Raw genomic sequence first — 19,249 nt, 5'->3', positions numbered from 1 at the left:
AGCGTCTTGATCGACAAGTTGATAGCTCAATACAAATATTTGCTTGTCACTAGCTCTCTATGCTGAATCAGGATACTTGCCAATAAAGATACCCATGCGTGCTGTTCATTTTCCTCTTGGGAAATTTTGTACACCGTTCTACTGTTTGCGAATGTCTTTACATTTATAAACGATAACAATTTGCCATGCTTTCTATTTTATGCAGCCGTTCGTCAAATTAGCTTTTTGCCACTAGCTAGCTAGACTGCAATCTCGGCTGAGTGCCTGCTAATGTTGGCTTGTGTTAAAAGTTAAGTGGTCTGTACTGGAGACCAAGGTGGTGTTTGTGGAGAGAGCTAACTTATGATCAGAGTGGGGTCTGTTGTTCTCTCATTGTGCTAACGGGGAAACAAAGCGTTAAATAACAGTGATATTGATGTTAGTTTGCTGTTCTGCTATCAATGTCCTGAAAGGTTTAAAACTAGGAGAAAGATGACAGTGTAAATATTTTGTTGTACACGATTGTTCTTTCCATTTGCTCTGATCTTGCAGTTGTAAGTAACTGAACAATCTTGTGTGCCAAAATGGTCTGACATTTCTGTAAACGTTTCTTCGACTTGTCCAAAATTTACTTATTAACACCAGAACATGTCCAAAACTGAGCACATTTCGGTCTAAAAGTTCAAATCTCATTAGAAATATTTTTAAAGAATATATGACAGCCATTTAAAATGCTTATACTATTAGAATCTTACACAGCTGCTCCTAAATTTCACTGCATCAAGCCAGTGCAGTGCAGGTCGGATGCAGAAGCACACTACTGACCAGCGGGGCAGCTCCCCTTTATAACATGACATGTAGGCCTATTGGCTGTTCAGCCAAACAGTTGACGTGTGATTGAAACATAGGCCTACTCTGCATTCTCCATGTTCTCACCTCAAACGCTGGATTATTCCTTCAAATCGACCGGATCACAGAGGCAGCGGGCAGTACAATGTAATCTGGGCGATGCGCATCCAGGTGTTTATATTGGGTGTGATTTCCCCATCGAAATCACAAACTTTTTTTCGCCGACTGTCTGTCTGTAGCTATAGAGTAGGCTAGATTCACTCACTGCACTGGGAAGTGAACGATACCAGCAGCCAGGCTGCAGGTGACCAGCACTGTGCAAAACGGTGAGACAGGCCCCGCAAATCACCCATGTTAATGCGTAATAAGCATGCATTTGCTTATTTTGCTTGTTAAAAGCAACATTTTATTAAGACATGACAATAATATGCTGCAAAATGGAAATGAGTTTTAAAAAAAAGGTAATGTCAATTAAAAACATTTAATTGAATAAGCGAATATGATTTAGTAAACGTTTACTAGGGGCAGCCCTGTTTTAATAGGATAACCAAATATCCACGCACATCCCTACTGCACAATGTATCAAATGTGTTGTCATTGCTGTATGAATGTACACAATAAGCTCATGACGAAGGCCTGCAAAATCAGAACGGCTGAGATTCATGAAGCCATGAATATAAACGACAGAATACAGCCTTTTCACAAACGTCAGAAATACTTTGCTTTGAGTGGTGCACTGCACACAGGGAACAAAATTAACACCTGCCACTACCTGTGTTTTTTTTTATATTTATACAAGAAATGGCTTTGTGATTATGCCTAAATCGCTGCTTTAAAACAATATATACATTGCGTTAGTGTTGCCATGGCCGCTTATTATAAGCGACTTTAGGCTTGTTTTTTCTGTAAAGTCGCGTGTAAATATTGGTATTGCTTATTTGGGCTTGCTTCCTGTTTAAATCGGTGGTTCTCAGACATTTTCAATTCAAGGACCATATATATTTGTGGACCTCCATCTGAAAATATTTTGTGCCAGGGAAACCCATACAAGATATGTTTAAAATTATTACATTTTTTTTTGTAAAGATTGTTTTGAGAATAGCAGATCTACAAGCTCCACAACACATCGTGGTGACTTGTGAGCTTGTAGATCGGCCATTTTCAAAAGGTTTAAAGTGGTTAAAACTTTAAATATAGCAAAAAACGTTTTGCTATACACACTGTGTGTGTGTGTGTGTGTGTGTGTGTGTGTGTGTGCGCGCTCATGTGGCCAGTTTAGTTGCTTCCTTTGGGCTTGTTTTCAGAAACCTGGTTGTTTCTCTGGCAAAATCTGGCATTCCTGATTAAGGTGTGGGCGCCCATGTGGATGTTTGTGTTCGTAGTATGCAATATGTGTTGCGCTTTCACAAACGAATCAAACATGTAAATTCAAGCGGTCACCGGTAGAGTGCCCTAAAACTACTCGAGTGCATCCAGAAACTATCGGCAAAACTATATATAACTAGTACTATAACTCTGATAACTGGTAGTCTGATAGCCAGGGGTTTGATTTCTGCTTGATAGCTAGATTTCCAACCAGCGCCAATTGTACATCTTTTTAACATTGCGTTGTCTTTTAAGTTGGCCGACTAGCAGCCTGCTCAGAAAATACTGGCTAATGGAAATCACTAATGGGATGCCAAACAAATTTTAAGTTCTGTTCAGATTTTGAAGAGCATTGTCACTCATCTGTCATCCGTTTTGTTTTGTACTTTTCAAATTGTTTTATTTGACCATGGTTAAAGTTTTACTGTTCACATGGCCTACACAGGCTACACAGTTAATCACATTTTTCTCTATCTCCTGCAGCTCTATTCGCATTCGCAATGCCTCGCTTTTGCCAATGTTTGTTTGATTATTAAATCAAATTATAATCTGCAATCTAAGAATCTGATAATTACTTTTAAATGTACAGGAATCTATTGTGATGAGGTTGTTGTAGAGGCATATTCACCGCTCACTTACCGATGTAAATGCAAGTGGAGTGAGACATAAAGACGTGCGTTATGTAGATGTGTGTTTTTGAGCAGTGGTTTGTGTGTAGAAGAGAAGGGTAACGTACTTGCTTGTCGACACAATTCAATTCAAAGGGCTTTATTGGCATGAGAAAACATACGTTTACATTGCCAAAGCAGAAACACACTGACATGCCCTACATTCAGCTTGTAGTTGCTTATCGCAGGTCACCCACAGCTTGAACTGGGATGTCTAAGAAGCCACAGAGTAAGCACTAGCAACCGCCGCTGCTGTAGTGGACACACAAGACATCTACCTACCTGTCCAAATTATATTCAGAGCTGATGCGCACACACACACACACACACTGACATAACGCTTTTCAGGCGCGCTCACACACAGCCAGGGGTAAAAACACAAGCACTCAAACATACTGCCTCTCTCCATAGAGCGTGCTGTACAACAGCAGCAGCATGCTGTGTTGTTGACAGACTGTCTGCCAGTGGCACCGTGCCCAGCCCAGAGTTGAGAGATCTGTCTACTACTACAACTGACCGACTGACCAGCTGACAGACTAGCAAAGATACTGACTGAATGACCTGACTAGCTGAGGGACAAACGGAGAGTCACTCACTAGCCGAGGGTCTGACTCACTGACTGAGTGACTGATTGATCAGATGAGCGACTAGCTGGCTTGTGACTGATTAGCACCGAGACTGACTGAGTGACAGCCTGATTTATTAGCTGTGTGGCTAACTGGCTGAGTCACAGACTTACCTAGTTGAGTCACTGACTGAATACCTAGCTGGGTGAAGGAGTACTGTATCTGAGTGAGTGACTGAGTAGCAGTCTAACAGACCGACTAACTGACAAAATGTGACTACCATGGGGATTGATGGATTGTCTTGCTGCCTTACTGGATAATGGGGGATTTTTTTCCCCAAACGTCTTATGCCTGGAAGGCTGTCTACCTTCAGGCACATTACACACGCTCGCACAAGCGCACACGGTTGACAGGCTGGAATCACACTAGTGGTTGGAAAATAGGGCAGACAGCCAACCTGAGGCAAGAGTGTCATTGTCTGCTGTTATTGTTTCGTTTGCGTTTTGTTACATATCCAATCTGCTCCATTCTGTTTTGAATCTAGTACAGCCCTGATGAAACAATTTCATAAATCACAAAAAAGTGTTGTCACTGCATTTATACTTCTCCGTGCTTTGGGAAATTGAGTCTACTAAATTAGTAAATTGTACACTGGTTAGCACTGCTCCAACCTCTCCACCGTCAAGTTGTGGTAAACAAGGATGGTTGTGTGTGCAAAGTCTTTTGAGTCCTTGTCCTGTTGGAGGAGCTAGTTCATTGTAAGAGGGTAGTAGAATAGTTTTAGACAGAATGTGGCGTTGGCACTTCCAGGGTTGACATGCACCAGAGTAATTCTGACGTGTACCATCCATGGTTCAATGTGCATTCACGTACCGGTGTTATAAAATAAAGCATTTACCATGCTGCCAGTCAGCAGATACAGAGGAAATGCTTTGCCTGATATGCCTAAATTAAACCATAATTTAAAGTGTGTGTGAAATATGTTAAATATTCTCACTACCTGTGAGACACCTGAATTACCCCACGGCGATCAATAAAGGTCCTCATGTATACTATACCATGCAACAAGGCAGCCCACAGTAAGACGAAACGCAACGGGAAACATGTGCTGCCCCTCCTACAGGATTGCGTTATCTCTCCCCACTGAGGCACTCTGGGCATGTTGGCATGCTAACAGGCTTGCAACCTAGTAGCTTGTGGCATACATCATTATGGCAGGGGTGGCTCTGCTGGCAGTGATAGAAGATCCTCCAGTAAGTTAGGGTAGCCTATTCTCCTATCTGCTTCATTAGAATAGGCTACACCACTGGTAATACCGTGAACACGTCAGCACACCAACGCTGTGATGGTGGAGTTGGGTGAAAACACGTGTGACAAGAACATAGTTCTATATCTAAGAGACAAGTGAATGTGAATGTGCAGCTTTGCACAGCACTCTTCACTGTGCAGTTTGAGAATGTACTTGGAGTCCAGCACTTTAACCCATTCAACCCGGGAATGCATCTACAAATGTCTTCTAAATCGTTTGTTAGTTTTTTGAAAAAAACATGTGTTGCTGTATATGTCAGTGGTGCTCAAACTCTTTCATGCCAAAATGATATGCATTTATTTGGCCGTAGACCCCCATCTAAAAAATATTTTGTCCCAGGGACCCCCCCCCCCCAGAAACAGTTTGCTTTAACAATATATATATTCAAAGATTTGCACAAATTTGCAACATTTTTCAAAAAGCAGATCTAAAAGCTCATAGCGCGGCACTATGAGCTTGTATAACAGCTATTTTTGAATAGCCAAAGAAATCTAAAATGACACAGATGCGTTCCCGGTCTTCATGACTTAATCAGCTCCAGCAATTGAATCTGTCTTTCTGCGCTCTGCTCGGGGATCATGTCTTCCGTTATGAGATGAGATTAATTTTTTATCTAGGCAGCTAGGCGATTGTTGTTTTGGTACAGCCTTGCTGTACGTTGGAAAGTACTGGACAAACGGTTCACATAGGACCCCATTTTCATACTCTCTGTGCGTTCATTTAAGGTAATGGAAAACATTTGTTGTGTTTCTCACCTCTGTTGCACCGACCAACGGCACATTTAGCAGACTGCTGTGCTGCAATCACAACAAACCACTTCAATGTCATGGGAGTTGTTACCTTTTGTTAACAATCTCTAAACTGTCTCTCACTATGAATTGTGTGTGTGTGTCACAACTGTGCTAGCTAGGCAGACACTAGTCATAGCATTAGTCTGGTTCCTTATGCTTAGATTTACAATGTTGTCGGATTTTTTTGAAGATTTGCAAAACTATACATTTTTGGAAAGGTTATTGTCTAAGGAATCAGAAAATCAATGTTTGCATTTGCCCAGATGTGTATATGGCGGCCATATTGGCAATTACAAAATGGCCACCCTAAAATGTACGTTTTTTAATATCTCGGCCTCTAAATAAGCTGGAACATTGATTTTAACTCCTAAACCTACATTTTCAGTGTTGAGGAATCCAATGGTGGTAATTATAAAGCTACAAAACTTTACAATATTAACCCTTAGATGCATGACTGAGTCCAAAATGACCAGATGTGGTTGTTTTCTTGCAATATCTTTGTAATTAAAAAACATTTATCAATTCATATTGAAGATTTGCAAAACTATACATTTTTGGAAAGGTTATTGTCTAAGAAATCATAAAATCAATGTTTGCATTTGCCCAGATGTCTGTGGCCATATTGGAATTGACAAAATGGCCGCCGTAAAATGTATGTCTTGTAATATCTTGGCTTCTAAATAAGATGGAACATTGTTTTTAATGGCTAAACCTACATTTTCAGGGTCAAGGAATCCAATGGTGCAAGTTATCATTTCATTTTTTGTATCATCCCATTGACATAATCCATCATATGGGTAAAAACAGCACAGCCCAGGCAGTCAGTCAGATACTAACTCAGTGTTCTTTTTATTTCTTTTAACTGTGAACTTTGGATGTTTGTGTAACCATCTTAAACATCATGACATGTGTAATCTTAGACAGTCTATGCATCATCATAATCATCATCATCATCATCATCATCACTTTCGTGCGTCACAGCTTGGGAATCGTCATCGTTCTGACACTGGCTGCTGCAATGACACATTTCAGTATAGGCTAAGTCCTTAGCTTTGCAGGAACATCTGCCAGAAGAACAGTCAGATTTACACTTGCATTGAACCATCTCAAGGATGGCCTTTTGGGCTGGGAGGACCTCTGTGGTCGTTGGTTTCAGCATGCCATCCAAGTGTTTGAAGTACCCATTTTGCAGGGGATGCAACTGTGGATCCTGCATATTAATGGCTGCTTGTGCCCATGCCCTTGTTTGGACATGGATTCTCAAGATGTGCTGCTTCAGAGCTCCAGGTGTTGGAGGGAGCTTGTCACTTTCTGCCCTGTGTTTGCAGAACAGATGCCATCGCAGTTCAGGGATTGTCTTGATGTTGATACCCTTGGGTGAGTAAGCTGTAAGGACTCCAGTGTTGACAGCATTCCTTCCATCACTTCTGCTTCATCCAAAAGCATCTGTAGAGCATTGATAACATCTTCATCCGTTTTGAGGTAGACCTGCAGCCAGGTTGCCTTGCCTACCATCAAACACATCCCGATGAGCAGGTTCCTCTCCCATGACAAGACGAAGGCTGATCTGACTGACTATCTTGATACCAAAACACTAGAGTACAACAGGGGATCCTCCAAGCTGATCATCACGTCTGCTTCTAGATACACCAGGAGCAACAAAGACCTGGTCTTTGAAGAAAATAACCACGAAGAAGCAGACACACTGCTGATCCACCAGGCTGTGCTGGCTTCACAGCGAAACCCACCTGATGCACCGTTGGTATTTTTCTCCCCAGATACGGACGTTTTAGTGCTAGTCACAGCAAACTATGACCTCCTGCTGATGAACACGTCCATTTCTATGGCCTCTGGTGTTGTGCAGATTGAAGATTGTGGCGAGCTCTAGGTAAAGAAAGAGCAAAGGCTTTGCCAGCCTTCCATGCATTCACTGGGGCCGACAACACAGGGAGGTTCTCCCGTATAAGCAAGGCAACCTGGCTGCAGGTCTACCTCAAAACGGATGGCGATATTATCAAAGCTCTGCAGATGCTTTTGGATGAAGCAGAAGTGACAGAAGGAATGCTGTCAACACTGGAGTCCTTTGTATGTGCAGCTTACTCACCCAAGGGTATCAACATCAAGACAATCCCTGAACTGCGATGGCATCTGTTCTGCAAGCACAGGGCAGAAAGTGACAAGCTCCCTCCAACACCTGGAGCTCTGAAACAGCACATTTTGAGAGTCCATGTCCAAACAAGGGCATGGGCACAAGCAGCCATTGCTCTGCAGGATCCACAGCTGGATCCCCTGCAAAATGGGTACTTCAAACACTCGGGTGGCATGCTGAAACCAACGACCACAGAGGTCCTCCCAGCTCCAAAGGCCATCCTTGAGATGGTTCAATGCAAGTGCAAATCAGACTGTTCTTCTGGCAGATGTTCCTGCAAAGCTAAGGACTTAGCCTGTACTGAAATGTGTCAGTGCAACAGCCAGTGCCAGAACGATGATGATTCCCAAGCTGTGATGCACGAAAGTGATGATGATGATGATGATGATGATGATGGATAGAGACTGTCTAAGATTACACATGTCATGATGTTTAAGATGGTTACACAAACATCCAAAGTTCAGTTAAAATAAATAAAAAGAACACTGAGTTAGTATCTGACTGACTGCCTGGGCTGTGCTATTTTTACCCATATGATGGATTATGTCAATGGGATGTTACAAAAAATTAAATGATAACTTGCACCATTGGATTCCTTGACCCTGAAAATGTAGGTTTAGCCATTAAAAACAATGTTCCATCTTATTTAGAAGCCAAGATATTACAAAACATACATTTTACGGCGGCCATTTTGTCAATTCCAATATGGCCACAGACATCTGGGCAAATGCAAACATTGATTTTATGATTCCTTAGACAATAACCTTTCCAAAAATGTATAGTTTTGCAAATCTTCAATATTAATTGATAAATGTTTTTTTAATTACAAAGATATTGCAAGAAAACAACCACATCTGGTCATTTTGGACTCAGTCATGCATCTAAGGGTTAATATTGTAAAGTGTTGTAGCTTTATAATTACCACCATTGGATTCCTCGACACTGAAAATGTAGGTTTAAGAGTTAAAATCAATGTTCCAGCTTATTTAGAGGCCGAGATATTAAAAAACGTACATTTTAGGGTGGCCATTTTATAATTGCCAATATGGCCGCCATATACACATCTGGGCAAATGCAAACATTGATTTTCTGATTCCTTAGACAATAACCTTTCCAAAAATGTATAGTTTTGCAAATCTTCAAAAAAATCCGACAAAATTACATGGTGAACCAGACTACATAGGAGAACGCATGGCTCGCAATATTTGAGCAAATGAGTTTTGGCAAGTGTTATGACATACGCTAAATACACCCTCATGCACAACAAAAAAAGAACACAGTTGAAGATGTGATTGGGATTAGTTCAGAGGGTTCTCCTCTGGAGATGTTTGATGCCTCAGTCTCATTGAAGAGATAGATGGATGAGGGATAGACAGCCAGGACACAACATTCTAAATTCTGACTCCGGTTTATCCGGTATATATTAAAAAATGGCAAATCTACAAACTCACAGCGCGTCACTTGGTGCATTTTTGAAAAATCTTGAAAGTGTTTTTTTTTTACACAAATCTTCTGTTCTGGGGGTCCCTGGCACAAAAAAAGCTTGAACTACTGATTTTAGAAGGCAATTGTAGAATCCGCCTCAGGTCTTAATGGGTTAATTGGGAACACCAGTGCTAAGTCAAGTCATTTTGAGCTCTGACTTTTAGATTTATCCATATCGAGTATTAATATCCGACCTTTATCATTGTTAATGACGTACATTTTATGACTGTCCATTATCGGGATCGTTTTATCGGCCAGCTCTACTGACACATGGCACAGGACAATGTAGTCTGCTACAGCAGTCATTTGGGTTTTATTTTTGATTGGATGAGGCTGTAATTTATTTACTTTGATAATTGCATTATTAAATTAAAAAAGTTTGAAGTCCAATAATTGTAGCCAGGTTCTCTCTGTGGGCCCGCGGCCGACTGCTCACACGTTTTTTATGAACTCTGACATTAAATGAGCTACATTTAACACACATTTAAGATTTCTTTGGGCTATTAAAACATTTCAGATATACAAGCTCATAGCGCGGAGCTTGTAGATCTGCTATTTTTGAAAAATCTTGAAAATCTTTGAATATACATTTATTTTTTTAAAGCAAACATTTGTAAAACATTTAGTTCCAGGGACCTCCAGAAGCAAAGATTTGAGTTACAAATGTCTGCTTTAAAAAAAAGATCTAATATTTGCACACATTTTCATGATTTTTCAAAAATAGCAGATCTACAAGCTCATAGTGCCACGCTATGAGCTTGTATAGCTGCTATTTTTTGAATAGCTCAAAGGAATCTAAAATGACACAGATGCGTCCCCCGGAATGAATGGGTTAAAGCATTTCTCTTATTGGATTGTAGAGTGGGGGGAAAAGACCTTAGACTAGTCCTACCTTTTCTAGAACCATAGCTTGAAAATAGATCCCATTTGACTTCACATTGAAATGGTAAATGATTTGCATTTTCTGAAGCACATTTATCCAAAGTGCTATACAATGTGTGTTGGATACTGTAGATGGGGCTCCTTTATTCATCCCCTTGGGGGGAATTCAGGCAGAAAATCATGTTCGCTTTCCTCTCTTCTTTTTCACCCTCCGTCAAATTCGCCCATTCACACACAGACAGTGGAGGCAACCATGCACGGTGCATGGTTGCACTCTCGTTGAGATCATACAGGGCTTCAGTGTCTTGCTCAAGGACCCCTTGACGCAAAGCCAGGAAGAGCCAGAGATTGACCCAGGAACCTTTCGTTTCCAAATGGCCACTCTTCTATACATGTATCTGGGATTGAGGGAAACATAACTAACTTCATTGCATGCATATGTTATTGAAAGGGCATTAAAACAAAAAGCCCATATTGCAGTCTTTGTAATGCAATTATTGCATTATTTCTCATTACGTACTCTATAGGGATATGTACCAAGGGCCGGTGCTATTAATGGTACCGTATAAGTTTGGTCATAACCAAAATACTGATGGGCATCTGGACAAACGGCCCTCCTGTTAGTATTTATTCTGAGCCGATAGCCTCCTCCGTAAAATACATGTTCCTACAGTGTAGTGTTTGGTAAATTAAATGTAGTTCATGAAGGTCTTTGAAAACACTGATGCCACACTTGACTGCCTGTTATGTTATACTCTGTTGCACGACGTTGTCGAGTCACACAAATAACAGATCTACAACCTAATAACCGTGTCGCAGCTTGTAGAGTATAACTTAACACTTGTTAGTTACAGTTAATTGTCTTTCTTTCATTTATGTACAATTCAAATACAGTAGTTTACATTACCAGTCAAACCAAACCCTTCACCGGGGTCTAGACTAGCCTTTTACATTGGTTGCACTGGCTTGCCTAACATTTTAACATCACAAATTCTGAATGCAATAATCTTATATTTTACCCCCCCCCCCTCTCTCTCTTTTTTTGGGTCAGTTCCCACACACATTATGTAAATGCTTGTAAACAGAATAGAAGTTGGCCTGCAGGCACACAGGCCTGCACAGTTTAAACCTTCACTTATCTCTTGACATTTTTACAGCCATTTAAGCGGTTGTGTATGTCAACAGGTGCCAGGCGTATTATATTGGTAATAAGCAATATGACAATGTGATTAACAGTATTGTGCACCGGTCTTCATTGGGCAGTGATGTCACATATTAGCGTTGTACTGTGGAGTGTTTTGTACGCAACTCATTATTGTGGTAGTGCATATTGTGTTTTTTGTACAACACACATTTATTACAGTAGCTTGTGGCTGCTATAGTTGAACATCAGACTTCTGACAGTCTTAACCCATTAAGGCCTGAGGTTCCGATTCTACAAAATGTCTTCTAAACGTTTTAATGTAAAAAAAAAAAAAACATGTTGCTATGTCAGTGGTTCTGAAACTTTTTAATGTCAAGGACAGCAAATGTATTTGGCCACGGACTCCCATCTAAAAATATTTTGTTCCAAGGGCCCCCAGAAGCAAAGATTTGAATTACAAATGTTCCCTTTAAAAATATATATATTCCAAGATTTGCACACATATTCACTTTTTCTCAAAAATAGCAGATCTACAAGCTTGTAGTGCCACGCTATGAGCTTGTATATCTGCTATTTTTGAATAGCCAAAGTGTAAAATTGATTGACATTTTTATTTGGCAAAAGAAGGTAAAACAACATACTTTTGTCTAAAAGGTCCGACCAAAAAATTCTTTGCGGACTTGTTTCCGTTGGGGTCCTTGAATTAATTTCGTAGACATATATAGTAGCAAGCAAACAGTTCAAAAATCTACATAAAAATACAGAGAAAAAATACCACTATGTACAAAAAAAAGCATGAAAAATATATACAAAAAAAGGGGGCGGGGGGTCGTCTGTCTACCGGGAAACTGGTACTAGCTCCTCTTTTGGCCTCCAGAAAGATGAGTTTTTAGGGCTGTTTTGTGAATGAGCCCAGCGAACTGCATTTTTTGAGGGATGGGGTTAGACTATTCCATACCTTGGTGGCTGTGCTGTAGAAGGAGAATTTGCCCATGTTTGTTTTATGGGTGGGTGCCTGTGGTACCAGGTTGTTTACGCTCCCTCTAGTTTCGTGACTGTGGGTGTCACTAACTTTTTCGAGGTATTTATACAGATAATGCGGGTATAGGGGGCATTTTGGGCAAATCTGCATTTACAATTTTGAAGACCAGTCCCATTTTTTGTTGTTTAAAGGTAGGGTAAGTGATTTGCTTTGGTTAAAATAAGCGTTAAATAGCTCTATATTCTGATAGTACTCATTGCTATAGAGTGTTTGTTCAGTAACAGGAGTCTCCTTGTCTCTCCACCTCTTTATTTAACAGAAAATGCATTTTCGTTTCAGTTTCATTTCCAATTTTATCCAACCAGGATAGAGAACTCAATCAGGATACAGATTAAACAAGTGAAATTGGAAGTGATGACACTAAGAAATGATCAGACAAAATTGGAACTGGAACACTATACAAATGAAGCTTAAAAATGGGTACTTTCTCCTGATTGGCTGAGATTTTGACACCTACCGGAAAATGTCTTTTCTGTTTATTAAAGAGCTGGAGAGACATAGCAATGATTACTATCAGAATATAGTGTTTTAACCTTTTAACAAAATACTTTTTGTTTTAACCAAAAAATATCACTTACCCTACCTTTTAACCCTGTCTTCCACCCTGAGCCAGCCTAGGCTGGCAAAGTGAGTGGGAGAGAGGTGGGTCATGGGCCCCAGTCAAAATAATGTTTTTTTTTTGCTCAAAATCAATTCTTAATGGGTTAATATTGAAGTACAACAATTGCCATAGCTAGTCCTCAACACAACATAACCATGTACATGAGCTGACTCACTTACCCAAAAAGGTTGTTTGTTCAATCCCAGGCAGAACGGTTTCATGTCATTCCACTGTAAGCCTGGATTATGTTTGTTAAGGATCCCCACTTGGTCTACACAGTAGAGGAGACTATTCTTCCTGGGGCCGGTATCACATCTACGGCGCATTTTCACTGTGCCCTTCACTCGACCCCAAAACCGTTCCCTGGGGGTCGTATAGCAGTCAACCCTGCTTAATGTATGTAGAGGTGTATGTTTTTTTTATGCCATGGGAAAATCATGCTCACTTTTCTTTCTCACACTTAAATTTTAGCTGACATTCTTCACATTTATTTATTGGTCGATTGGGCTTTTGTAATGTGTTCTTTAAGTTTTATATTCCTTAATAGTATTATTAGGATTTTCTTTTTAACGTTTTATTAATTTGTTTTTTTTACATACTCACAGTTTTTAGGAGGAGTTTGAAGATTAAATTGTTTCTCTCTCTCTCTGTCCATAGGAGCACCATCTCCAACGGGCCATCTCTGCCCAGCAGGTGTACGGAGAGAAGCGGGACAACATGGTGATCCCTGTCCCCGAAGCGGAGAGCGACATCGCCTACTACGAGTCCCTGTACCCCGGGGACTTCAAGATGCCAAAGCAGCTTATTCACATACAGCGTGAGTTGTGTTGCCTTGTTCAAAGCTGGTTTGTTTCTTCGTTTCTTGTTGATTTGGAAGTGGCATTTTAGGGTTAATAAAACAATATGGTGCCTGTTGTGGTATGTCATGAGTATTGCCTAGGGGAAGATTGTTGGGTCAACCCCCTAGCTGCCCCATATTCATCATGATGTACCACAGGGTTTAATGCCAAGTCACTTGTTTCATATGTTGTAAAGATTTGCAGAATTAAGATGACGCTATGTAATGTTTTTGCTAAATGGTGTGGCAGTCCATTTGCTGATTTCATTTGGTTACTAGGCAACTGTAAATTTGTGTGAACCTATTCCCAATCTATGCTTTTCAGACTTTGGGTTCCGATGTTTATGTTGAGTGCAGTGATATTAAAACCGGTTGTGATCATTTTATTTAGCCATGAGTGTATCGTGAATATTGTCACAAATTTACAACAAGGTTTCAGACAATCAGAGTCCCGGATCAGGACAATAGTTTTTTTTCTTTTGTGGTCCGGTCAGAACTAGACTGTTAGACTATTATTTAAAGGTAATTAAATGTTTTAGTTGAGGTCCTCTACTAATTTATCAGCTTTATCTATGACATTAAGAGAACTTGAGCTAAAATTGTTCATTTTAGTAACAGTGGCCTTTACTTTGTGTTTGATTGCTTGTTTTGAAATGCTGTAGCCTGTCTTTACTGCTGTTCTCACTAGTTTATACGGGAATCGATCTGCTGTGGTCTGCTGTGGTTTTCTTAATTATGTACTTCTAATTGGCAAAAGTGCTTGCCGTTTTTTTTCCTCCCAGTGTTCTGGTGCCACTTAACACAGGGTTCCCCAACCTTGGGTCAGTGGGCCCTTTGAGGGTCTGCGGACCATTTGCTGGGGGACCACAAAAATGGTTACCGTTAAATGCTTATTATATGCTTCTCTCAAGCCAGTCTCTCTCAAGCTCAGTACTGCTTTGGGTAGTTGAAGACATACTCCAGTAGCCTACTTGACAACGGCATTGTAAAGACTCAAATCGTCAATGGCGATCGTTAACCATCCATCAACGCACTGAAGTGTGAACAACTCTACCCCCCAATCTGTCCGTTTAAACCAGGTGTTCAATGCCATTAACATGCAAGACCGCAGCAAACTTGTTACAGGATTTTGTAGTAACACATGCCTTTCTATAGGCATATGTTATAGGGTGGCCGCCTGTCCCACATTTTTTGGGCAGTCTCGAAAGTGGAATGTTTGTCCCTTGTACGTCCTGCATTTAATGATCATTATTTATGAGAGAAATGGGGAGACTGAGCGAGAGAGAGGACCAACGTAACTGTCATGCTGAGGTGTTGATTAAACGGTGCCTAATCAACGTCTCAACAAGGTGCCGATTGCTCATACAATCACTGACAGATAGGCTACACTGACCAATTAATGACCAGATAATTCATTTCCCTCATTCACCTGAAAGGTGCATAAGCGCTGTTACTACTGGCCATGTGCTTTGTGCTTTGTTTTGGGATTTTCAGTCATGAAAATGTAATGCATTCCATTCCATACATTTGATAACTAATGTCAGTATATCAGTAAACCTGACCACCGGACATCAGTGCTTTGTACCTACTGTTTTTGAATGGCTCAGACATGATTACATGCTTTCCATGCATATGTTCAGTGTAGCAATATCCCCATTATGCTAGTATACAGAGGGGAAAATTGTATATACATTGTGGGTTAATAATGAATAAATATGTAATTGGTAAAGGCCAGACCACACCAATGCAACGACTTGAAACTAAACCGTTTTAGAGACCGTTGCAGACTGGTGCCATTTGGGGATAATGGTTGCAAGGAGTTGCAAGGAGTTGCATTGGTGTGGACTGGGCTTTACCCCCCCTAATGAAAATGATGGAAGTGGTCCTTTTCCCCCCTCCTTGACGACTTTGTCATTATGAAAATCAAAAAGGAATTGATGAAATTAGGTGGCGTTATGCAGTTGTTTGAAGTTCCAGTGCCAATGGCTGTGCCTGAGTGAGAGCTGAGGTGACCCTTTTGTGTAACCCTGTCTGACAAAGTGCCTTCAGTGTTGACACTGATTTGCTGAGTCACTCCAGGTCAGGTTGATTTGAATTCCTCTCACTTACACGCTGTCAACTCCCTAGTCTGGATGGTTTGTGCTGCTGCCTTTCTCCCTGATGTGTGTGTGTGGGGGGGTGTGCGTTTATTTATGGCCTTCCCTTGTGGCTGTGTGTGTGAGACTGGGTTTGTGTGATGAAGTGCACGTGTTGTGTAATCTGTGTCTTTGTCTGAACGAATGTGTCTGTCTTCATGTGCGTGCCTGTGATTATGTATCCACCAGACTCTGAGAGAGAGATGGATGGATTGATTGAGTCTTTCTGGAGGTTGTACTCTTGGCAAGTTGGCATCAGTCTAATTTCCCTTGGCAGACTAATTGAACATTCTCTCAAATAAGAGTTTTAGAAATGTGTGAGGGTATAAGGACACGTTGCGTGTGGCTAATGAAGTGGACAAATGCTAAATGGGAGTGTCTGCCTCGTTGGGTGTGTGCAGGGTGCATTTTGAGTTGGCCGCTGGGAGTATATGTAAAGATATATATGTAATAAGTATGAATGAGTGTAGATAATATGTAGGCAAGTAGCCTATGTGTGTAGGTAGTGGTACAGTGTGTTTTTAGGGAATCTATGAAAATGGCTCAAAATGTAAAACAAATATCCATCAAGATGACTTGTAGGCAGATTTTACAGTCACAGATTCGATTCCCATTCCTCAAACTGCTATCAAGAGCTTGAATGGCACCTGCTGTTTGATGTGCAGACTGCACACTGCCAAAAAGAGCCACAGTACATCCAGAGGGGTACTTTACAACAACAGCTTGAGTTTCATCACCTTCAAGAATCCACCAGGATTAGAATTGTCCTCTTTTTTTCTACCGTCTGATTTTAAACATTTTAAATAGAAAATGTAATCCTATCGTTTGACCTTAAAATCTAAAATGTTGTCATGGATATGTTGAATCATGACAACCCTAGAGTGAGTGGGTAGGTAGGTGGATAAATGGATGGATAGATAGGTAGATAAAATATGTCTTTTGCCTTGTTTCGCCTGATCTTAATTATTTGAGCTAATCGCATTTATTTCTCACAATGATTGTCGTTTCCAATTTCTATGAAAACGGCTGTATGAAATGAACAGAAATGTTATTGCCTTTTTTTTTACTGGCTAAAATAACCGATCTACAAGCTCTCAATATGGCATGATGCAATGCATTGTGAGCATTGCGGCTATTTTTGAAAATATAAAATTATTCATAATATGGCCTGTTTTGTCCATTATTTTTGATTATTAGTACTGGTCATTGTCAGTCATTCTTAGGCTTTGTATTTTTAAGTTATTTGTTTACAAAGCCTAAAAGGCAAACAAATATAATTTTTTATTTATTTCCATGTTCAATGCCAATCACATTTAAATCACTAATTGCAATTATGTGAATCACAATACATCGTCAAATAAAATGTCATGATTGTGACGGCCCTAAATATGGTACCATTAAAGCATATTGTTTTGTCTCCACTGTGGTATGGATGATGAACTTATCAGCAATTTTCACTACACTATCTCACAACTGCAAAACAAATGTTGCCCGATTTGCCCGGAGCAAGTAGAAAAAAACCTGCGGGGCGGGCAAGGAAAACGTGTCTAGACCTGGCCAGTCTGGCAAGTACCATTTGAGCCCAATGTTTTGTTTTCGTTCTCCAATTTCTCCTTATCAGCTCCGGGCGGCCTCTGTCTGGCTTTTCTGAACCTCTCCTGCCTAAGCTCCTGCCATACTGTGACCAGGGTTGCCAGATCTGCTTATTATAATTTCTCCGCAAGAGTCTATTTGAGAATAGCCGATCTACAAGCTTTCAACGCGTCGCATCGCGACGCGTTGTGAGCTTGTAGATCTGCTATTTTCAAATAGCTGATGTATATGTTAAAGTGCTCATGTGGCCCATAGTCGCTGCTTTTGGGCTGGTTTTCCTAGACCTGGTTGCTTGTTTCTCTCACAGAATCTGGCAACACTGACTGTGACCAAAATGAGTGCAAGTTAACATTTCACCTGATTGCATTTGTGAGTGTGCATGATGATCATGAGGTTGGTCTCTCTCTGCTTGCATTTAATCATCATTACGTGGGTGTGTGTGTATGGTGAAACCCATGTAACAATCCTGTTCTTCAAAGCAACTGATGCTGGGTTCTCAACTCCTACCTATACGTCCCTAACATGAAAGGGAGCCTCTAAATCAGCTTGATGTTAGTCCCAAAATGCTCTGTTCCCTTTTTATGGCGGCAGTAAGGCAGATGGGGCAAAATCGGCTCTGCAGATAATTCAGTGGCTTGATATAGTTGCTGGCCAGCAGCACAGGGACTTATCGTTCCAGTTACTGGGGAGTGTGCTGCCTTATATCTGAATTACAGAAGAGTGTTTTTCTTATTTAACAACCGTGATGGGGCTGTGAGCAGAATGCCATGAAGAGGTGAACACAGTGGCATAATCAATAACCATTACTGAGATAAATGGAGTGATGAATTGGGAATGTGACTTCAGGCTCTTGTGAGGGATTTAATTCCTTATTTTTTATTTGGCGCTCAAATCTCTTAATAGGCAATTTCCTTTTTTTGTAAGTTGTGTTCATACTAGGGCTGGGTGATATGACTTCAAATCAATATCACGGTTATTTTATACACATTTTTTTTTTACCCTGCGCACATACTATTTTTGTACAGCATTGTACAACAAAGTATAATGGGGCTGAAGTGGTTAATCAGTCTAATCGATTTAGGTGATTATTTGAAAACAAGACATGACTCGGTCATGTAAACCAGCATGCAGAACAGACGCTGCGCATATGCAGAGGTGTAAAGTAACATTTTACTCAAGTACTTTACTTAAATTTTGTCCTATATATTACTGTGTCACGGTGATTTGAACCAACATCAGGCGCGTATAGTAGCCTTAGAGGCGAGAGGCGTGTCTAGTACCATAGCTTGGGAGGACGTTCAGAGTATGGGAAAGTATCCCCATTGGCTTAAAGGACAGCCAATGATCGAAAACATGTCGATAATATGTCAAGAAATTACTAGTGCTGAGTCTCTTTGTAGACCCGCATTGCATGCTGGTAAAAATCTTAGAACAATTAGAATTGGTTTGTGTTTATTCATTAATATACAAGGGGAAAAAACTGCTTCTTTTTGATTAGCCTACATGAGCAAGTCAGTTGGAGGTTTTAAATGTCAGTTTGAACATATATTTTTGGTTAATTGCCTAAGACTAGTTCATGAATGGGTCCATCTCTCTAGTACCTCTGAATATAAAATGAACTTGGTGAATCTCTGTAAGCGGGCATTGGGTTGTTGCTGGAGATGGATGAATTACAAAATTCAGTTTTTAAGGTAGGAGAATGAAAAGGTGAAAATTACAATGCATGAAAGGCAAACTTTCTAATATCGTTGACGAGAGCAGTACAACAGCTTCTAAGACACTGTCTCTCCTTCAATATTTGTTATTATGACAAGACCAACAGGTGTGTGTCTATAGACTCTGGAAGCCATATA

General features: G+C 40.5%; 1 protein-coding gene across 2 annotated transcripts in view; it reads left to right on the top strand.

Annotated features, from left to right (window-relative positions):
- Positions 1-19,249, top strand: part of epc1b (enhancer of polycomb homolog 1 b) — a 48,988-nt gene that overhangs the window by 12,150 nt on the left and 17,589 nt on the right. For both annotated transcript variants that reach the window (XM_080439231.1, XM_080439230.1), the window contains one exon: positions 13,488-13,647. In XM_080439231.1, the coding sequence (XP_080295357.1) occupies positions 13,548-13,647 (100 nt within the window). In that variant the 5' untranslated portion in view covers positions 13,488-13,547. The remainder of the gene's footprint in view (positions 1-13,487; positions 13,648-19,249) is intronic.

This window comes from Gymnoscopelus braueri (genome assembly GCF_963280865.1).
Source record: "Gymnoscopelus braueri genome assembly, chromosome: 10".
Lineage (NCBI taxonomy): Eukaryota > Metazoa > Chordata > Actinopteri > Myctophiformes > Myctophidae > Gymnoscopelus > Gymnoscopelus braueri.
Note: the sequence above shows the minus strand (reverse complement) of the source record. Positions and strands in the feature narration are given on the sequence as shown.